This window comes from Microtus oregoni, unplaced genomic scaffold (genome assembly GCF_018167655.1).
Source record: "Microtus oregoni isolate MIOR12 unplaced genomic scaffold, Mior012 000047F_ref0000412, whole genome shotgun sequence".
NCBI lineage: Eukaryota > Metazoa > Chordata > Mammalia > Rodentia > Cricetidae > Microtus > Microtus oregoni.
Window position 1 is genome coordinate 4,873,875 of NW_024543221.1, and position 18,082 is coordinate 4,891,956.

At 46.1% G+C, this 18,082-nt stretch overlaps 1 protein-coding gene across 2 annotated transcripts; it reads left to right on the plus strand.

Moving 5' to 3' along the window:
- Nucleotides 1-5,104: 5,104 nt before the first annotated feature.
- Nucleotides 5,105-17,531, plus strand: Sde2 (SDE2 telomere maintenance homolog). Of its 2 annotated transcripts, none has more exons than XM_041635516.1 (7): nucleotides 5,105-5,275; nucleotides 8,943-9,060; nucleotides 10,218-10,329; nucleotides 11,381-11,550; nucleotides 13,598-13,712; nucleotides 15,983-16,454; nucleotides 17,002-17,531. In XM_041635516.1, exons 1-7 carry the CDS (start codon nucleotides 5,156-5,158, stop codon nucleotides 17,224-17,226), a joined length of 1,332 nt encoding a protein of 443 aa, XP_041491450.1. In that variant the 5' UTR covers nucleotides 5,105-5,155; the 3' UTR covers nucleotides 17,227-17,531. The 2 variants fall into 2 exon arrangements, with proteins under 2 accessions (XP_041491450.1, XP_041491451.1); XM_041635517.1 differs by having other exon boundaries at nucleotides 5,107-5,275; nucleotides 17,005-17,531.
- The last annotated feature ends 551 nt before the right edge of the window (nucleotides 17,532-18,082 follow it).

Here is an 18,082-nt window from a genome sequence, read left to right on the forward strand (position 1 = left end):
ATCTCAGGGTCAAGTACAGTGGTGGGAGTTCATTTAAGGCAGAGGCCAGGATACCCGAGGTACTGCATCAGCTCTGGAGAAGGGAGGTATGATGGGTCTGAGCATTGACTGAATCTTCATGGTGTGCTGTGACCATACAGACTTCTGTCCTTATCCAGTAAGTTCCTTTAGTCTTTTTGACTCTGCGCACGAGCATGGGAGGACAGGTGATGTGATTATGTTGAGTCCGCTTAGCCCTCAAGTGGTAGAAGGAAGCCTGTGTGGTTTGAATGGAAATGCTCCCATAGGCTCATAGGGAATGGCATTATTTGAAAGGATAACCTGTGGCTCTATTGGAGGAAGTGTGTCACTGGGGGTGGGCTTTGAGGTTCCAGAAGCTCAAGCCAGGCCCAGTGACTTACTCTCTTTTCCTGCTGCCTGCTGATTCAGATGTAGAACTCCCAGCTACCTCTGCAGTACCATGTGAGCCTTCCTGTCGCCATGCTTCCCACTGTGATGACGATGGACTAAACCTCTGAAAGTGTAAGCAAACCCCAATTAAATGCTTTCCTTTGTAAGAGTTACTGTTGTCATGGTGTGTCTTTACAGCAATAGAAACCCTAACTAAGACAGAGCAAGACCCCACTCACCAGCATTGATCCTGGGAACTAGGAAATAGAATGTGGATGATGTGTGTGGGGAAAAAATCTACATGCTTGTATCACACACAGACCATCTGTATATGAAACATGTGAGATAATCAACTGATAAAAAGACCAGGTTCAATGGGTGGTTGGGGTGAACACCTTTAATCCCAGCACTTAGGGGGCAGAGACAGGTGGGCCTTTGAGTTTGAGGCTAACCTGGTCTACAGAGTGAGTTTTAAGACAGCCAGGGCTACACAGAAAAACCCTGTTTCGAAAAACAAAAAAAAAAAAAAGAGCAGGTTTGTTTTGGCGCATGGTTTTAGAGCTCCCACCTATTTTGTTTATAGACGTCTAGTCGGGGTGCAGGGTGGTAATGATGGGAATGTATGTTAACGCCATGCCCAGGGAACAACAGGAAAGAAGAAGCCAGGGTCCACAATCCCGTTCAAGACCATGTGTGTGAACGGGTGTGTGTGTATACATGTGTGTGTCTAAGCACGCATACACATCAGGGGATGTCCGGTATCTTCTTCAGCTAAACATGGATCCTCTGGTTCCCTCCACTCAGCGCTGTGAGTGTGGGCATAGACAACTATCTACCATGGTGCCTGGCTCCCAATGCTTTCTTTAAAAAAATAATTAATTGATTAATACATGGTACAAGGTCTAACGTATCTCAGCTGGTGCCGAACTATGTGCGGCCCAGGATAACCTTGAAGTTCTGATTTTCCTGCCTTCACCTCTGGAGTGCTGGGATTATGCCGCCATGCTAGGTTTATGGAGCCCTTGAGATCAAGCCCAGGCTTCACTAATGCTAGGCAAGCACTGTAGCAACTGAGCACACCCAGGACCCTCCCCTCCAATTTCTGTTTCGTTCTTCATGTGTATGTGGAAAACTAATATTGATCTCAGGAATCTTTCTGTATTCCTTGCTACCTTCCTTGTTTATTAAGGGGTGGAGTCTCACCTCAAACTAGAATTCCCTAATGATGCTAATTTGGCTGTCCAGCATGCTCTGGGGAGTCCCTGGTCTTTGCTTTCTGAGTATCGAAAACAGATGGGCTGCTATACCCACTTGGTGTTTATATGCGTTCTGGGGACCCAAATTTCAGGCTTTATACTGGTGTGGCAAGCTTTTTCACCACCGAGTGTCTCCTCAACCCTCAAATTTCTTTTTATTAAGAAAACATTTACACTTATTTCTATGTGTCTATGTGCACACTTGGGCATGGTGTGTGTGTGGAGGTCAGAAGACAACGTGAAGGAGTCAGGGCTCTCCACCATGTGAGTCCCAGGGCTCAAACTTGGGTGCAAGCATTTTTCCTCCCAGAGCGGTTTTCCTTAGCCTGCCTTCAAAGCTTTCAATGAAACAAACTGTTTGATGGTGTTGGTGAGAAGAAGGATAAAGAATGGTTTTGTAAGCTAATGTTTCTGTTATCATGCAGACTCTGGTGACATTTACGGCCACAAGAGGGACAGGATTCATCTATGGCGTCCACTGTGAAGGAAGCGCTTGTTGGTAGTACAAAGAGGTGGGCTTGGGCTTCTATAGTCAGCTCTGGCTGAGGGTTCGGTTTTCATCGCTGTTCTGCTGCTCTTTTTCTGCCGTCTCTTTCCCAGCTTCAGTGCTTAAACACAGCCTTTTCTACCTCTGTTTCCACCTCACCCTGGATGCTTCCTGCGATTTTCTATCCAATAAGAGAAGGAGAGTGGAGTTTTGCTTTCCCTGGCAGCCAAACACCTTGGGGCTTGCTCCAGGCTCCTCCTCCCACACATCCAGCGCCAGTGTGGAACTCCTTACCCAGATGCTGTTTCTTCCATCCCAGGAGCCTACCTCATTGTTCCTAGGACTGAAGCCATCCTATAAGACAACACTTGCCAATTTGGGAGTTGTTGGCGGTTTTGCCTTTGTGGCACTAGAGGATTCAGTCAGCGTATCCCATTGTCCTTTGTCACGAAAATGATATTAATAGCTTTTCCTTTCCTCCGAGCCTGAACATGGCTGAGAACACAGAAGAGTGTCTGGCATGTCACACATGGACACAACCTGGAAAGTCACGGGTTTAGGAGTCTTGCTGTCGTTTGTGGAAAGCGCCAGTACCCGGCTCTGCTCCCTGCCCTCACAGAACAGCATGACATTTGGCTCAATCAAGCCCCTGTCATGGGTTGCCACACAAACATTGCCTGCCGTGTGCTGTCATTTCCTGGCAGTGAACAATCGTCCCACACTGCCTCAGGATGCTCTCTCTCACCATGTCCCTCTCGTGGCAGCTGAACCAGTCCTCAAAAAGCAGATGTACAGCTGGAGTCGTTCTTTTGGGAACACAGGCAGGAACAAAGGCAGTGTGGCTGGCCTGGAAGAGTACCAAATGCGCAGTCCTAGGAACACAGCTGCATGGCTCTGACAATGGGGGAACTGCCCCCCCCCCATTAACTTGTAACAGCCACACATGATTTCTCCCTCTGACACCATGAGACTGGGAAGGTGGCAGCAGTAACTCCTTTTACACAATCACTGACTGGCCTCACCCCATAGCACTGGCCACTGGCTAGGACAACATAGTTCCAGAAGCTAAGCGAACCAGTTGTCTTTCTAGATTTTTTTTCTTCCTCACTTAATATGCATCGTGTACTTGGCCACACCTTCAACCTCTGACGCCTCACTTTCCCATTACTTAAATGAATTTATAGAGATCGATTCAAGCTGATTTCTGTATTCTCAGCATAGGATGGTCTATGTTAATGGGAAATATGCTTCTTCAAATGCACACTGGGAATAACTAGTGTTAGATACCAATTCATCAAATATCCAACTAATATTTATGTAACATCTACTTTGTCTATTTCACGAAGTGTATGGTGCTCCTTGAGAAGGTTTAATAGATTGCTCAGGAGGTTTGCATCCTTGAAAAGTTAATTATGATTAGTTTGTATTTTAAACGACAAATGATTGCTCATTACTTGGGACTTTTTCGTAATAGGAACTTAAATACAACCAAGGGATAAAAAGGGAATTCATTCAGACATTAGGTTTGGGGAGTTGTAGATTGAATGTTAGTAATAAGTGATGTGGACTTTCCTTGTTAGAAGGAAATCCTTCTAGAACCTTCCAGCTGACAAAGCATTATCCTGACAGGGAAATGTCACATAGCCCCCAAACTGACCATTATCTGGTTATTTGCGGAGGCAGAAGCTGCCAGACTCCTGAAATGGTCACTTCGGATTCTCAGAAGGTGGAAATAATAAACAAGCAGTTAGGACTACACGCTAAAGGGCGTAGTGGGAAAAGACTGAAAGGCATGTGCTTTCCAGTTTGTCCCGCTTCCATATTGATGAGATACCCACCGATACAACATACTCTGTGCAATTTTTCTTCATCTCCTGGAATCTTTCTAGAGACCGTCTCCTGCCTGTGTGTAATAAGAACAGATCTGTAACTTCACAGGATTTAGAATCCTATTTTGTTTATTCTCGCAGTTAAAACATTTCCGATTTTGTGCTTTCCCCTCAGCGATTAGTTCCATCTGCCTGCACCTTAACAGCAGAGAACACGGTTCCGTGGGCCAGGGCATCTGCGTTCAGGAGACAGAGTTATCTCCCGCTAATCCTCCCAGCTCACGTTAGCAGCTTTCAATGGTTCAGTATTTTAAAAACACCACCATGGCCGCATATTAAATATTAAGGGCCTCCCTCAGCTCCCGAACCTTAAAAGTTATTCTCCGTAAAATCTGAGCGAGTGTTTCCATGGTGCAGAATGAACGTTGCAGCGAGGTTTTTTGGAAGCAGCATGACTATAAACGTCATTCCCGCCCCTGCCGTTCACAAGGGCCCATTTGCTGTGAAATATTTTGAAAACACAGCAGAAGCGGGGACAGCGCAGAGCGCAAACGTGCAAAAATAAGGACGAGCCGAACGTGATGGAAGGACGAAAGGGCGGGGGCGGGATGGCAGCTTCAGGATTCAGGAAACGAACGTAAACCTAGAGGGAACTAGGCAGGCAGGGGCTGTGGTTCGGGGACCACGGGGGGCCGTTCCCCAGGAGCCAGGGGGGCCTCGCGGGTGGAGGAAGCCGCCACCGAGCCCGCGTTCTCCCGGCAGCATCGGGGAGCAGGGCCTTCCGGGCCACAGTCCTCCCAGACCCAAAAATAGCTGCAGGAACGCGAGTGGAGCTCTGGCCTGCGGCGCTGGGCGGAGTCACAGCCGGCCTTATCGCTGACAGGCACAGCGCTCCAGCCGCGCCCAGAGCTGGCCCTTTATAGCCGGTCCCTCGAGCCCCGCCCTAGCAACCGCCCCTAGCAACGCCTAGCCCCGCGCTCTGGGGTCTTATCGGCCTCCAGCAGGCCTTTCCTGTCCCCTCCCCCACGCCAGCCTCGCGACGCCGGACCACGTGACTGCCCTCCGGGAAGGCGGGGTGAGTGGAACCACGCGGGGCGGGGCGCTGGGGCGGAGACTGTCGTCATCAAGACGCGACCAGATGGTTGTGTCGCCTACTGTTCGTCAGCGGCTGGAGGTTCCGTTCCCCAGGCGAAATGGCGGAGCCTGCAGTGCTGGCGTGGGTTCGCGGCCCCGGAACCGGGTGCAAGGCGCTGCCGTGGGCCTCGGCTAGGAGCTCCGTGCGCGATGTTGTCTACCGATACTTCCAGGAACAGGTGAGGATCGCGGTGGGGGAAGGAGACTCACCAGGCCGGGCTGGGTTTGTCGTGGGTGCGTCTGTCCTCTGAACTTTAAAATTTTGAGACTGAGAATTCTCCAGTTTCAGATGCTTCCGATCAGTATTGAGACCTTCCTCTGGTATTCTATGACGGTAGTTGTTTTGCCTCCACATCGTAGGAGAAAACAAAATTCAGTTAAGGCCCTTATCCAATCTTGATTAGAAACTGGTTCTGTTTTCTTTATCCCTAAATGATGCCATTAAGACTTGGTTTCTTACATTCATATTATGGATAGAAATATGCTTTTTTTTTTAAAAATCCACTCACCGGGAAACTCGGTTAGTTACAACCTAGAGAACAGTTCATAACCAGACCCAGGCCAAAGGACGTTTAGAGAAGGACACGGGTTCATCTGGTCGCTGCTCAGGACCACTCACAGGTTCTGTTGACGCCATAGGTTCTTGGTCCTCTTTAGACTGCCTGTTCCCTTGGTCCATGTGTATTTTTGAAATCCTGGTCAAGGGCTTCTAAAGTTGTGCTCATTAATTCCCAAGGAAGCAATCTTTTACTGACTATGAAATCCTAAACCTCTTCGATTAATCCGGACATTTCGTCTAGAACGTTTTTTGTTTATGACCACACTTTTTCCGTGTTGCTGGAGTCTCTTTTCTCTGCTTGTTATATATAAGCTTAACACATGGTAAAGTACCAAATCTAGTTCCATGAAGAAACAGTATGGGCTTGCAGATATTGTGGTTTTCTTTTTTCATTTGTTTGCTTTTTATTTTTTTCTAGACAGGGTTTCTCTGTGTCACCCTAGCTCTCCTAGAACTAGCTCTGCAGATCAGGGTGGCCACCAGCCACCTGTCTCTGCCTCCCAAGTGCTGGGGGGATTAAAGGCGTGCGCCACCACTGCTGTCATAATGTGACTTTCAATTTCTTTGTCCTTTAAAAAAGGAGAGAAAAAGAAAAGCAAGGTCTTTTCTTGTATTGCAGCCTAATGTGGTCTCAACATACCAGGGTGCTTGGATTATTGGTGGATGCCACGACATCACGACATCTAGCCTTTGTTTTCTATACTGCAGTCCAGTAAAAAATTCAGAACTGCTTTTAATCACTTGAATGGAAGTATTTCCCAAAATGGTTGACTTTTATTACATTTGAAGAATAATTTTCATGACTTGTTTTTGAGCTTAACATTGATCCATAAACAATAGGATCTTAACGATGAGAAGTGTTAAGGACATTTTTGGGGGGGAGGGGCTCGCAGTGAAGCTGGGTCTGTGGTTTATGCCTGGGATCCGGCACTTGAGAGGTGGAGACAGGAGATTGGGAATGCTCAGCCTCCTCTTTGTAGTGAACTTGAGGCCAACCTAGACACGAACCCCTTTTCAAAACCAAACAACGCCATATCACTTAGTCCTCAGATTTAGCACAGGTGACATACATGGGCTGTAGGAGAAAGCCAAACATCCAGAAAAAGACATAGAATTGAGTTGTTTGAATGACAAATAAATGGGAGCAGTTATCAGAATATTTAAGCCTGTCTTTTCCCTAACTACAGTAAGTGTGAATACAAGCCACTTACAAAAGGGCAGTTTGATAAAATATGAACTATCAAAATAGCCGAATTCACACTATAATTTTTAAAGCAAAACAGTTTTGGCCCATAAAAAAGTTATCTCTTACTGAGAGAATAAAAATTTTCCTTGCTGATCTTTAGCCATAACAGACACCAGTAAAAAAACTACAAATGAACAAGAAACTCCCAAGAACATAAATAGTAAAATGCTTTAAAGACCCTAAAAACCTACTCCTTTTTTATTTACTGGGAAAACTTGACTTCAAAAACCAGAGATGGAAAGAAGCTCTGCTGCTAGAAATTTTGTCAGAAAGAGGAAACATTTTGTTACCCTTTGCCATGAAGGTCCAGGTCGTTTGCTGTAGGGAAGAATGCCCAGACTGGGTGTTGGCCCTTACACATCTATAGCCCTGCTTTGTCGCAAGCCTGTTGGAATGCTACTATACAAATCTTTTGTATAACATAAAATACTTTGATCAGTTTTTTTAATGAGCTATTTTGTTTGGAAAAAAGTTTCTAGCCGGGCGATGGTGGCGCACGCCTTTAATCCCAGCACTCGGGAGGCAGAGGTAGGCGGATCTCTGTGAGTTCGAGACCAGCCTGGTCTACAGAGCTAGTTCCAGGACAGGCTCCAAAGCCACAGAGAAACCCTATCTCGAAAAACCAAAAAAAAAAAAAAAAAAAGTTTCTGATGCCGGGTGGTGGTGGCGCACGCCTTTAATCCCAGTACTCAGGAGGCAGATGCAGGCGGATCTCTGTGAGTTTGAGACCAGCCTGGTCTATAAGAGCTAGTTCCAGGATAGGCTCCAAAGCTACAGAGAAACCCTGTCTCTAAAACAAAAGACTAACAAAAAAGTTTCTGCCTTTATATTAATGTCTTTTAAAGTTTTGCAGCCAGTCTTTTAAAGTGATACGCGTCTTTAATCCCACACTGGGGAGGCAGGTGAGTTTGGTCTACAGAGTGAGTTCTAGGACAGCCAAAGCTACAGATGGGCCTGGAATGCCTAGGAAAGCTAGCTGAGCAAGCAGGGAGAAAATCAGTTTTTCCATGGTTTCTGCTTCAGCTCCTGCCATACTTCCCTCAGAGATGGGCTGTGACCTGTGGTGTAAGCCGAAATCAGTCCTTTCCTCCCTTAGTTGCTTTTGGTCTTCGTCACAACAGAAGGGCTATCAGTTCTGAGTTTTCATCACATCCTATGTTTGTTGTGTGACATAGTTGACCATGATCGTCCCATACATCCGTACATCAGCGTCAACCGTCCTCCGCCCTCTGGCCTCCTTTCTTCTTGCTACTACCTGCTCTCCCTAACCTCTAACTTTGGAAGCTGATCTTTTTCCTGATAACTTTTCCTCTCATGTGATTGTAGGCAGTTACATAGCTTTAAGTGACATTGGCATATTGACAATTCTGTGTGTGTGTTGAGGGGAGTTTGGTTTGGTTTGGTTTTTGAGACATCTCTCTTTTATGTAATGTTGGCTGTCCTGTGTAGACTAGGCCTCACTATGTAGACCAGGCTGTCCTGGAACTCACAGTGATCTGTCTGTCTGCCTCTCGAGTGTTGGGATTAAAGGTGTGGTCACCTTGCTGGGCTAGTAGTTTTATTTAGACTAAAATCTAAACTCACTGGGATGGGGGTGCACACCCTGATACCTCAGCACATGAAGACTGAGGCAAGAGGATTGCAGGATTGAGTCCTGAATCTAGGCTACATGGTAATGCACACACCAAATGTACCCTTGCCTCTGCCTTCTCCCTACCTACACAAGTCAGGATGACTGGCAGATTTAAACTTTGGATCAGTTTTGATACTGAGTTTACTTTTTTAGTTATTTTTCTTTTTTACCAGTTTATAAAGGTCAGGAGAATGAGGGAGACTTCTGAGCCCTGTGTAGCCTGACACTGAGACAAGGAAGGGAGCTGTTAGGTCACAGTAGGAAATGACACCCAAATGTAGAGGGCGGGTTTAGCCCTTGTTTTCAGCTTAAGAAGTAGTAATGCAATCGGACCTGGTAATCTGTCAATAAGAATAAATGAGGTCTCATCTCGTGTCACAGGCACTAAACACTTACTCTCGTTTCTAGGAAATCCCTGCGGACTGCTTCTTTGTGAAATGCAATGGAGTCCTCGTTGCCCCCAGTGACACGGTGCAGCATGGAGCTGTGTACAGTTTGGAGCCCAGACTTTGTGGGGGGAAAGGAGGTAGGACTTGACGGTGGCTTCTTGTGACAAGTCTGTATCTCTTAGTGGTGTGTTTGAGATTAACAGACTTTTTGGGCTTCATATACCAACTTTGTTTTTCCTTGTGAAACCATTTGTACTCAATTTTGGATTTTTTTTTTTTTTTTTTTTTTTGGGTTTTTTGAGACAGGGCTTTTCTTGAGTTTTTGAGCTATCCTGGAACTAGCTCATGTAAACCAGGGTGGCCTCAAACTCACAGAGATCTGCCTGCCTCTGCTTCCTCTCTAGTTGGTTTTTAAACACAGTTGATGTAGCCAGGCAGTGGTAGCACACACCTTTTATCCCAGCACTCAGGAGGGAGAGACTGGTGGGTCTCTGAGTCCAAGTCCAGCCTGGCCTATAGAGCGAGTTCCAGGATGGCCAGGGCTATGTAGAGAGACCCTGTCTCAAAAAAACAAACAGCCCACCAAAACAACCCACCATAGCTGATGTAGATGTACTGGTGGCTAATCTGATGTGCTTCTTTCAGCAAATTTGTACTCTCCAAGGGGAAGGCACAGGATTTCCTACATGAGCCACCTTATAAATCAAATTCTTCTAATTCTGTGTATGAGTTCTTGTGCATATGTGTGAGTTGTATATGTGGAGGCTGTGGGTTGAGATGGTCTGTCTTCCTTAGATACTCTTCACTTTATTTGCGAAGACAGTATTGCTCACTGACCCTGGAGCTTATCAGTTTGCCTGGTGAGCTCTAGGGATCCTCTAGTCGTGCTGTTGGGGTTTGAGCACCTGTCCTTGTGCCCAGCTTTTGCATGGACGCTGAGAATCCAGAACTCACTTCCTTATTCTTGTACAGCACACACTTCACTGGCTGCTGTCTCCCAAGTCCTGTCACGTAATTCTTCACCTAGGAAGCTCGGAGCCTCTGGCATTGGCTGAAGCTTTTTATCGATCCTACCTGTACAGTACAGCATTTCAGACATACAAAGTGGAAGGCAGAAAACACAGTGTTAATCAGATTAATCAATACCTTTGCTTCCTGGGCAGAAACCTTGTCCATCTCCTTTTCTAAAAGAAAAGAATGTGGAGTTTATTTTTATCTTGTTATATAGGCTATTCTCATTAATCTGACTTGTATCTATCCTTAACCACTTAATCCATGAATATATTGGTTTCAGGTTTTGGGTCTATGCTTCGAGCACTTGGTGCACAGATAGAGAAGACAACCAATCGCGAAGCCTGCCGGGATCTCAGTGGGAGGAGATTACGAGATGTCAATCATGAGAAAGCGTAAGATATCCATTTTTTTTTTTTTTTTTTTTTTTTTTGGTTTTTTCGAGACAGGGTTTCTCTGCAGCTTTTGGAGCCTGTCCTGGAACTAGCTCTTGTAGACCAGGCTGGCCTCGAACTCTCAGAGATCCGCCTGCCTCTGCCTCCCGATTGCTGGGATTAAAGGCGTGCGCCACCACCGCCCGGCAAGATATCCACTTTGTATTTAAGTCTCTGACAGTATAGTGACATTAAGCGTGATACACCTTTCTGGAGAAGTGTCACAATATGAATAGGAGTCCATTCATTGTATAGGAAGCATTTTTTGTAGTCAAAATGCTTGGTGAGTTCTGAGAAATATCTCATTAACAGAATCCCTCATGTAAGCATCACAGAGAGAGCATTAGTAAACTCAGACATTATAATTGATCATCTGATACAGTGAAGAGATTGATGGACTGATGTGTAAGGTGTCGCTTATGAGATAATGGCATATAATTTCACAGTAAACTTGATTTATGTGTATTTGTCTGTTGTGCTTTTGAGACAGGGTCTCTCCCTGTAGCTTTGGCTGTCCTTTAACTCACTATGTAGACCAGAATGGCTAAACTCAGAGAAATCTGCCTCCCAGTGCTGGGGTTAGAGGGGTGCAGCACCAGGCTTATAAGTAAACTTGACTTAATAATTAGGAGCAGGAATGAAACAGCAGTCGACTAGCAGTGCAGCTTGGTGGTAGAGCACTTGCTTAAGGTCCTGGGCTTGATCCCTATGATCACCCCTCCAATAAATAAATAGTACAGTAGCTGTATAAATCGATGGCGGTTATTAGCAAGCATTATACCATGTGCATGACCGTTCTGTACTTTTGTGTTACTCAGAGCTGGAAGGGTTGTTTTCTTTTAATAACAACACCCTAAACAGGTGAGTAAATGTTACTATGACAACAGTGTCATTAAGCATTAAGTTTTTCAACTATTCTGTCGTATTGGGCCACCTTTATACATATGGCCTCCCAGTGATCTAAATGCCGTGTGTGATACATCCATTCAGTTCCATCTCCACCCTTCCCCAGGATGGCCGAGTGGGTCAAGCAGCAAGCTGAGCGGGAGGCTGAGAAGGAGCAGAAGCGCCTGGAGAGGCTGCAGCGGAAGCTCGCAGAGCCTAAGCACTGCTTCAGCAGCCCCGACTACCAGAGGCAGTGCCATGAGATGGCTGAGCGTCTGGAGGACTCTGTCCTCAAAGGTGAGAGTGAGAATTCTGGCTCTGCAGCCCTTGGTGCATGAGCTTCGGGCCACTCCACTGTGAGGAGTGGCGCCAGGGCATTCTGCAAGAGAATGACGAAAGCCAACCAACGTCTCTTACCACATGCTAACCCTGCACCGCATCCAGTGCAACACAGCAACACTTGGCATGACAACCCCAAATGTCTTAGGCTTTTGGGCCCCAGGGAAGAATATCCTTTCTCTTCTTTGTTGTGAGCCTGGCCTTCAATGGCTGAGTCATCTCTCCAGACCATTCTTTTTATTTTTGTAAATAAAATAAAAAGGGGAAGCCTTTGGGAGTTAGTATACACCTCAGCATGTTTTTTTGTTTTGTTTTGTTTTTTCTTTTTTCTAGACAGGGTTTCTCTGTATAACAGTCTTGGCTGCCCTGGAGCTTGCTCTCTAGGTCAGGCTGGCTCAAACTCACAGAGATCCACCTGCCTCTGCCTCCTGAGTGCTGGGATTAAAGGTGTGCGCCACCACCGCCCAGCAACCTCAGCATGTTCTTTTAAGCATCCAGTCCAGTGCTCTGGGCCTGTCATGAATGTCATTGATTTAAAGGATCCTTTTCATCAGAAAGGCTATGCTAGGACAGGAAAGACAAATGTATGCAAATAACCGTCAGATATGAGCCTTCAGCCTCAAGTTGCATATTGGTGTCTTAAAAAGTTCTGTTCTAAAGCCAAGCAGTAGTAGAACAGGCCTTTAATCCCAGAACTTGTGAGTTCAAGGCCAGCCTTGTCTACAGAGTGAGTTCCAGTACAGCCAGTACTATTACACAGAGAAAGTCTGTCTTGAAAAACCGGGCCTGGGGAACATGTTCTAAACTGGATGTGTGTGGCGGTTCATGGCTCTAATTCCAGTATACTCAGGAGGCAGAGGCAGGTGGATCTCCGTGAGTTTGAGGTCTGCCTGGTCTACACAGCAAGTTCCAGGACAACCAAGACTACATAATAGACCCTATCCCAGATAGAGGGAGGGAGGGAGGGAGGGAGGGAGAAAGAGAGAGGTAGATGAATAGATGGGTAGATAGGAAAGTCCTATTCTAGAGCCTGATTGTGAGGCAGAGGCAGATGGATGGATCTATGTGAGTTTATAGTCTACACAGTAAGTTCCAGTCTAGCCAGGTCATAGAGAAAAAGCCTGTCCCTTTAAAATGAAAAAGAGTGGGGCAGTGGTGGCACATGCCTTTAATCCAGGCATTCAGGAGGCCCAACAGGTGGCCCTCCTAGTTTAAGGGCAGCCTGGTCTACAGAGCAAATTCTGGGATAACCAGGGCTACACAGAGAATCTGTCTTGAAAAACGAACGAACGAACGAACTGTCCTGGCTGGGCGTGATGGAGTGCCTGACCTTTACACTTGCCCAGTGAAGACAGGAGAGTCGGGAGAGTAAGGTCATCTTCAACCACAGTGTGCTGAGACTAGCTCAGTCACAGACAGATATGATTCCGTAGTGTTTATCTGAGATTGTTTTTAAGTTTGGGATTAATCTCATAACCATAAAAAATTTGGTATGGGGGGCTGGAGAGATGGCTCAGAGGTTAAGAGCATTGCCTGCTCTTCCAAGGGTCCTGACCTGAGTTCAATTCCCAGCAACCACATGGTGGCTCAAAACCATCTGTAATGGGGTCTTCTGGCCTGCAGGCATACACACTGACAGAATATTGTATACATAATAAATAAATATTTAAAAAAAATTTGGTATGAAGAAATTTATATTAGGTGAGGAACAGCCATAACTAAGTATGTGTGAAAAAAAGGAAAGAAACTTGTTACTTTGTATGCTAATTAAAAGGGTTTGTTTTTTTTGTTTTTTTTTTTTTTCTTGAAGCACTCAGGTGGGCAGAGCAAGGTGGATCTTTGTGAGTTTGAGGCCAGCCTGGTCTACAGAGCAAGTTCCAGGACAGCCTGGGCTACACGGAGAAACCCTGTTTCAAAAAAAAAAAAAGCTTCTTTAAAAGATTGTAGCACTCTGTACAACCCCCAGAGTATGTCCTTACAGAAACTGGTTTAATTTTCCTCTCAGGTATGCAGGCTGCCTCCAGCAAGATGGTGTCAGCAGACATCAGTGAGACTCGGAAACGGCCTAACAAGTCGAAAGCAGACCACGGAGCTGGTGCAAAGAAAAAGAAGTGCTTCTGGTGAGTCCTTGTCTGTTCACACAAGTGCCTTTTCTTTTTCCCTTCCCTCCACTCTTTTCTCTGTCTCTCTCTCTCTCTCTTTGTGTGTGTGTGTGTGTGTGTGAGAGAGAGAGAGAGAGAGACAGAGACAGAGAGAGAAACAGAGAGAGGAGAGATAGGTCATTCATTGCTCTGTCTGCCAGGCCACCCTTCAACCTTGGGATTCTCCTGCATCAGCGTCCTGCATGGATCTCAGATCACCAGCATGGGCCGTCACACCGAGGGCTCGAGCAAACACATTTTTAAGTAGCACTGATGGGAGCTCATTTCCAGAGTGCTTCGGTCTTCGGATTTTGTTGCTTGGCACTCTGTACACATTAGCAGTGTTTTCTGCTGTGGATGCCATTCAGCAGAAACTGAGTGATGAGTTTGTGTACATGTTTGTGTGTGTTACATGTGCAGTGTGTGTGTGGAGGCGAGAGGCGGGCATAGATGTCTTCCTCCTCGGCTTTCCATCTCTTTTTTTGACATGGTCCCTCACTGAACTTGGAACTCATCCTTTCGGTTAGATTTGCTAACCAGTGAGTACCAGGGATCCTCCTGTCTTGTATTTCCTACGCCCACCCCCATGCTGGGATTTCAGATGCCCCCCTTCTCTGGGTTTTTATGTAGGTGGTTGAGTTCACAACTCAGGCCCTTGTCTTGGATGTAAGGCACTTGACAAACGGAGCCCTATTTTCCCAGTCCCCGAAAAGACTCCTTTCATAGTGAAACATCACATAAAAAATACTCCTTCATTTTTTTCCCCAAGTTTTTATTATTTTATGTGTATGGATGTTCTGCCTGCAGTACAGTCAAGAAGAAAATTTTCATCAGGGCAGTTGTTCTTAGTGTGGCCTTGGAGCCAGGTAGTCTGGCGACCTGTTCCCACTAACTTGATGTTTGTTCCTGTTGTCTTGGCCTTTCCCAGACTGTCAGATCACCTCTGATGGCTGCCGCCTTTTGTTTAGATTCATCCGTGTTTAGTTGTTGTTTTGGTCTCTTGAGTCGGGTCTTGCTGTGCAGACAAGAATAAAGAATCCTAGTCTATCCTGCTTCACCTTCTGAGTGCTGGGATTATAAGCATGAACTACCATGCCCAACGCATACTGCTTCTTATTGTAAAGTTGCCTGCATATTCCAATTTCTTTATCCATTCTCCATCTGTTAGAAACCGTGGAGACTTTGTAGTTAGGGGAGTTGTCCTAATTAGGGTTATCGTTACTTCAGTGAAACACCATGACCAAAACAACTTGGGGAGGAAAGGATTTTTTTTTTGACTTATATTCTCAGATTCATTATTGATGGAAGTCAAAATAGGAACACAAGCTGGGCAGGAACCTCGAGGCAGGAGCTGATGCGGAGGCCATGGATGGGTGCTGCTCACTGCCTTGCTCTTCTTGGCTTGCTCAGCCTGCTTTCTTACAGAATTCAGGACCACCAGCCCAGGGATGGCATTACCCATCAATCATTAATTAAGAAAATGCCCTATAGCTGGGCGGTGGTGGCACACACCTTTAACCCCAGCACTCAGGAGGCAGAGGCAGGTGAATCTCTGTGAGTTTGAGACCATCCTGGTCTACAAGAGCTAATTTCAGGACCACCAAGGGCTACACAGAGAAACCCTATCTTGGGGAAAAAAAAAGAAAGAAAGAAAAGAAAATGCCCTACAGTCTTCCAGCCCAGTCTTATAGAGAAGGCGTTTTCTTAATTAAGGTCCCCTCCTTTCAGGTGACTTTAACCGTGTCAGGTTGACATAAAGCTATCCAGCACAGCAATTATGACTGAAGCATAGGCTGTTCTCCCTCTTTCTTAGAGATAGCTAGAAATAGAACTAGGTCTCACACATGCTAAGCAGGCACTCTACCACTTAGCTTCACCCTCAGACCTAAGGATTTTCTTCATTGCTTCTTACTGTGTCTGATTGTCAACAGCTGGAATTAATATAGAAAGGGAAAGTTTCAAGTATAATTTTTAAAGAATCATAATTTAAAAAAAGAAGGAACTAAGAGAACGTGCAGGGAAGAGCGTGTGTGTGAGGGAGAGCCCGCCACCAAGAGCATGGGCACACGGGCGGGGTTTTACATGCTCGGATGCAGTCCCTTCTGTTTACACCTCTGGAGTACACTTTTCTAAAGTGCACCTACTTACCATCTCAGGGCAGCCCATGCTTTCCCCGTGTCTGCAGATAGTCCCCACCCAGACAGAGGTACAGGTTGGAAATGGGTCACATCTTTCTGCTGCTTCCGCAGGTTGGGCATGGAAGGACTGGAGGCTTCCGAGGGGTCCAGTGCTGGAAGCTCAGATGACGACAGCGACGAAGTCTCTGATACTTCTGGGCCGAACTGCTGTGCTCCAGAACATGGTAGTGACGATGTTGAGGTGGCAGCCAGCTGTCCTTGCAGTCCCCAGCGCTCAGGATTGAGTACACACTCTGAGGCTCCGGAAGAGCTGCAGAAAACCATGACTGACCCTGGGCAGGACATTGGGGAGAACACACAAACTGAGTGGGGAGAGACGTCTTCCGGGGAGCACAATGAAAGGAAGATGGTCACAGAAACAGAAGATGGCCCAGCAAAGAAGGAGACAGGGAGTCCCAAACCCACACAAAAGGACCAAGAGACAGGAGTGACTGGTAGAGACAGAACTGCCGTGGCGCTATCCGGAGAAGATAGCAAAAGCGTCCCTGTTGCTAACTTGGAGGGAAGCCACTCAGGAGACACAGTATGTTGGGGTTTAGTTTTCCTTTAAAAAAAAAAAAAGTATCTATGCGGGGAAAAAAGGACATGTCCCAAGCTGGGAGTTGGCAGTAGACATCTGTAATATCCCAACATTTGGGAGGTAGAGGCAGGAATATTACTGAACATTTGAGACCAGGGCTACATAGCAAGATGCTGTCAAAAATAGATGCCAGATATGGCAGTACATGCTTGTCATCCTAGCCCCTGAGAGGCCGCCATGGGAGGGCTGAGAGTTCAAAGGCAGCTTCAGCTACATAAGGAAGTTCAGAATTAGCTCTGACTTTTGTGTGAGGCCCCATCTTGGGGGACGGTAAGGGGAGGATCTGTGAGGAAATTCTGTGCCTGTTGCTGTCTTGAACGTTTGTTTCTAGCTGCATAGATAAGAGATTAGCATTCCCTGTGTATCGGAAACTGTGGAATGGCATGTGGATGACAGTCTATAGTAGGGTGATGCTACAGTAAAGAGCAGCTCTTTGGAAATAAAACACAGTTGGTAATTACAGGCTGGCTTTAATTCTTCCTTTTCCCAGCAGGCTCTCTGTCGGGAAGCTGTGGATCTGTTTGCATTCAGCTCTGCGGCAGAGTTGGAGTCACTGGGTTTGGAGAGGCTCAAGTGTGAGCTGATGGCCCTTGGACTGAAGTGCGGGGGCACCCTGCAGGAGCGCGCAGCCAGACTCTTCTCCGTCAGGGGCCTGGCAAAGGAGCACATTGACCCTGCTTTATTTGCCAAGCCTTCAAAAGGGAAGAAGAAATGAATTTCCTCACAGCTTTCATGTGTTTGACACTTCCTCTGACATGATGTGGACTGTGGCCAATGTTCCTATTGATACTAAAAGTCATTTTTTTAATAACTTGGTTCTAACTAGTCTTCATTGGTACCTGGGCTTGGGTTTTCATTGGAGGAAGAAAACTTTGTAGGATATTTTCCTTTTTTTTTTTTTTTTTTGGTGTTTTTGAGACTCACAGCTGGGCACTGGTTGCACATCCCAGGCAGCTTTCTGTGAGTTCAAGGCCCTCCTGGTCTATAAAACGAGTTCCAGGACAGCAAGAGGTTCACAGAGAAACAAAAAACAAACAACAAAAATTAAAAATTGAGAGAGACTCTTGTAGTCCAAGCTGACCAAGAACTTTATAACTTGGGTTCAAACTTGCGGTGATCGGCCGGTCTCAGGTGTGCGCCACGGCGCCAGTCTTGTCGGAGGTTTATAGCTTCCTCTGCTTCACATTGTGTCATTTTGATGGTGTTTTCAGGAAGTTTATTTGTAGACACAGTTATTCACAACTTCTGAGAAAAACTTGTCTCTCTTTCCAGTACTGATGTGTGTATACTACCAGGGATGGGACCTCGCTGCCCCCAGGCTCTCGACACTGGGGTCACTCCAGCTCGGGCCTATTTTGTTTGTTTTTTTTCTTAGCTGTCAATCTTCTTGGTATCTGTACTTTTTTCCTCTATGTATCTTGGGTCTTCTCTACTTGTTTTTCTTTAGCTCCTTAAGCTTTCGATCACTGATTATGATTTTCTTTTCTTTTTAAGTGTATTGCCCAATTAGCAATTATTTGTGTTTTCTCTAAATGTCTTATTGCTGTGTCCTGTTGAACAAACACAAGCTG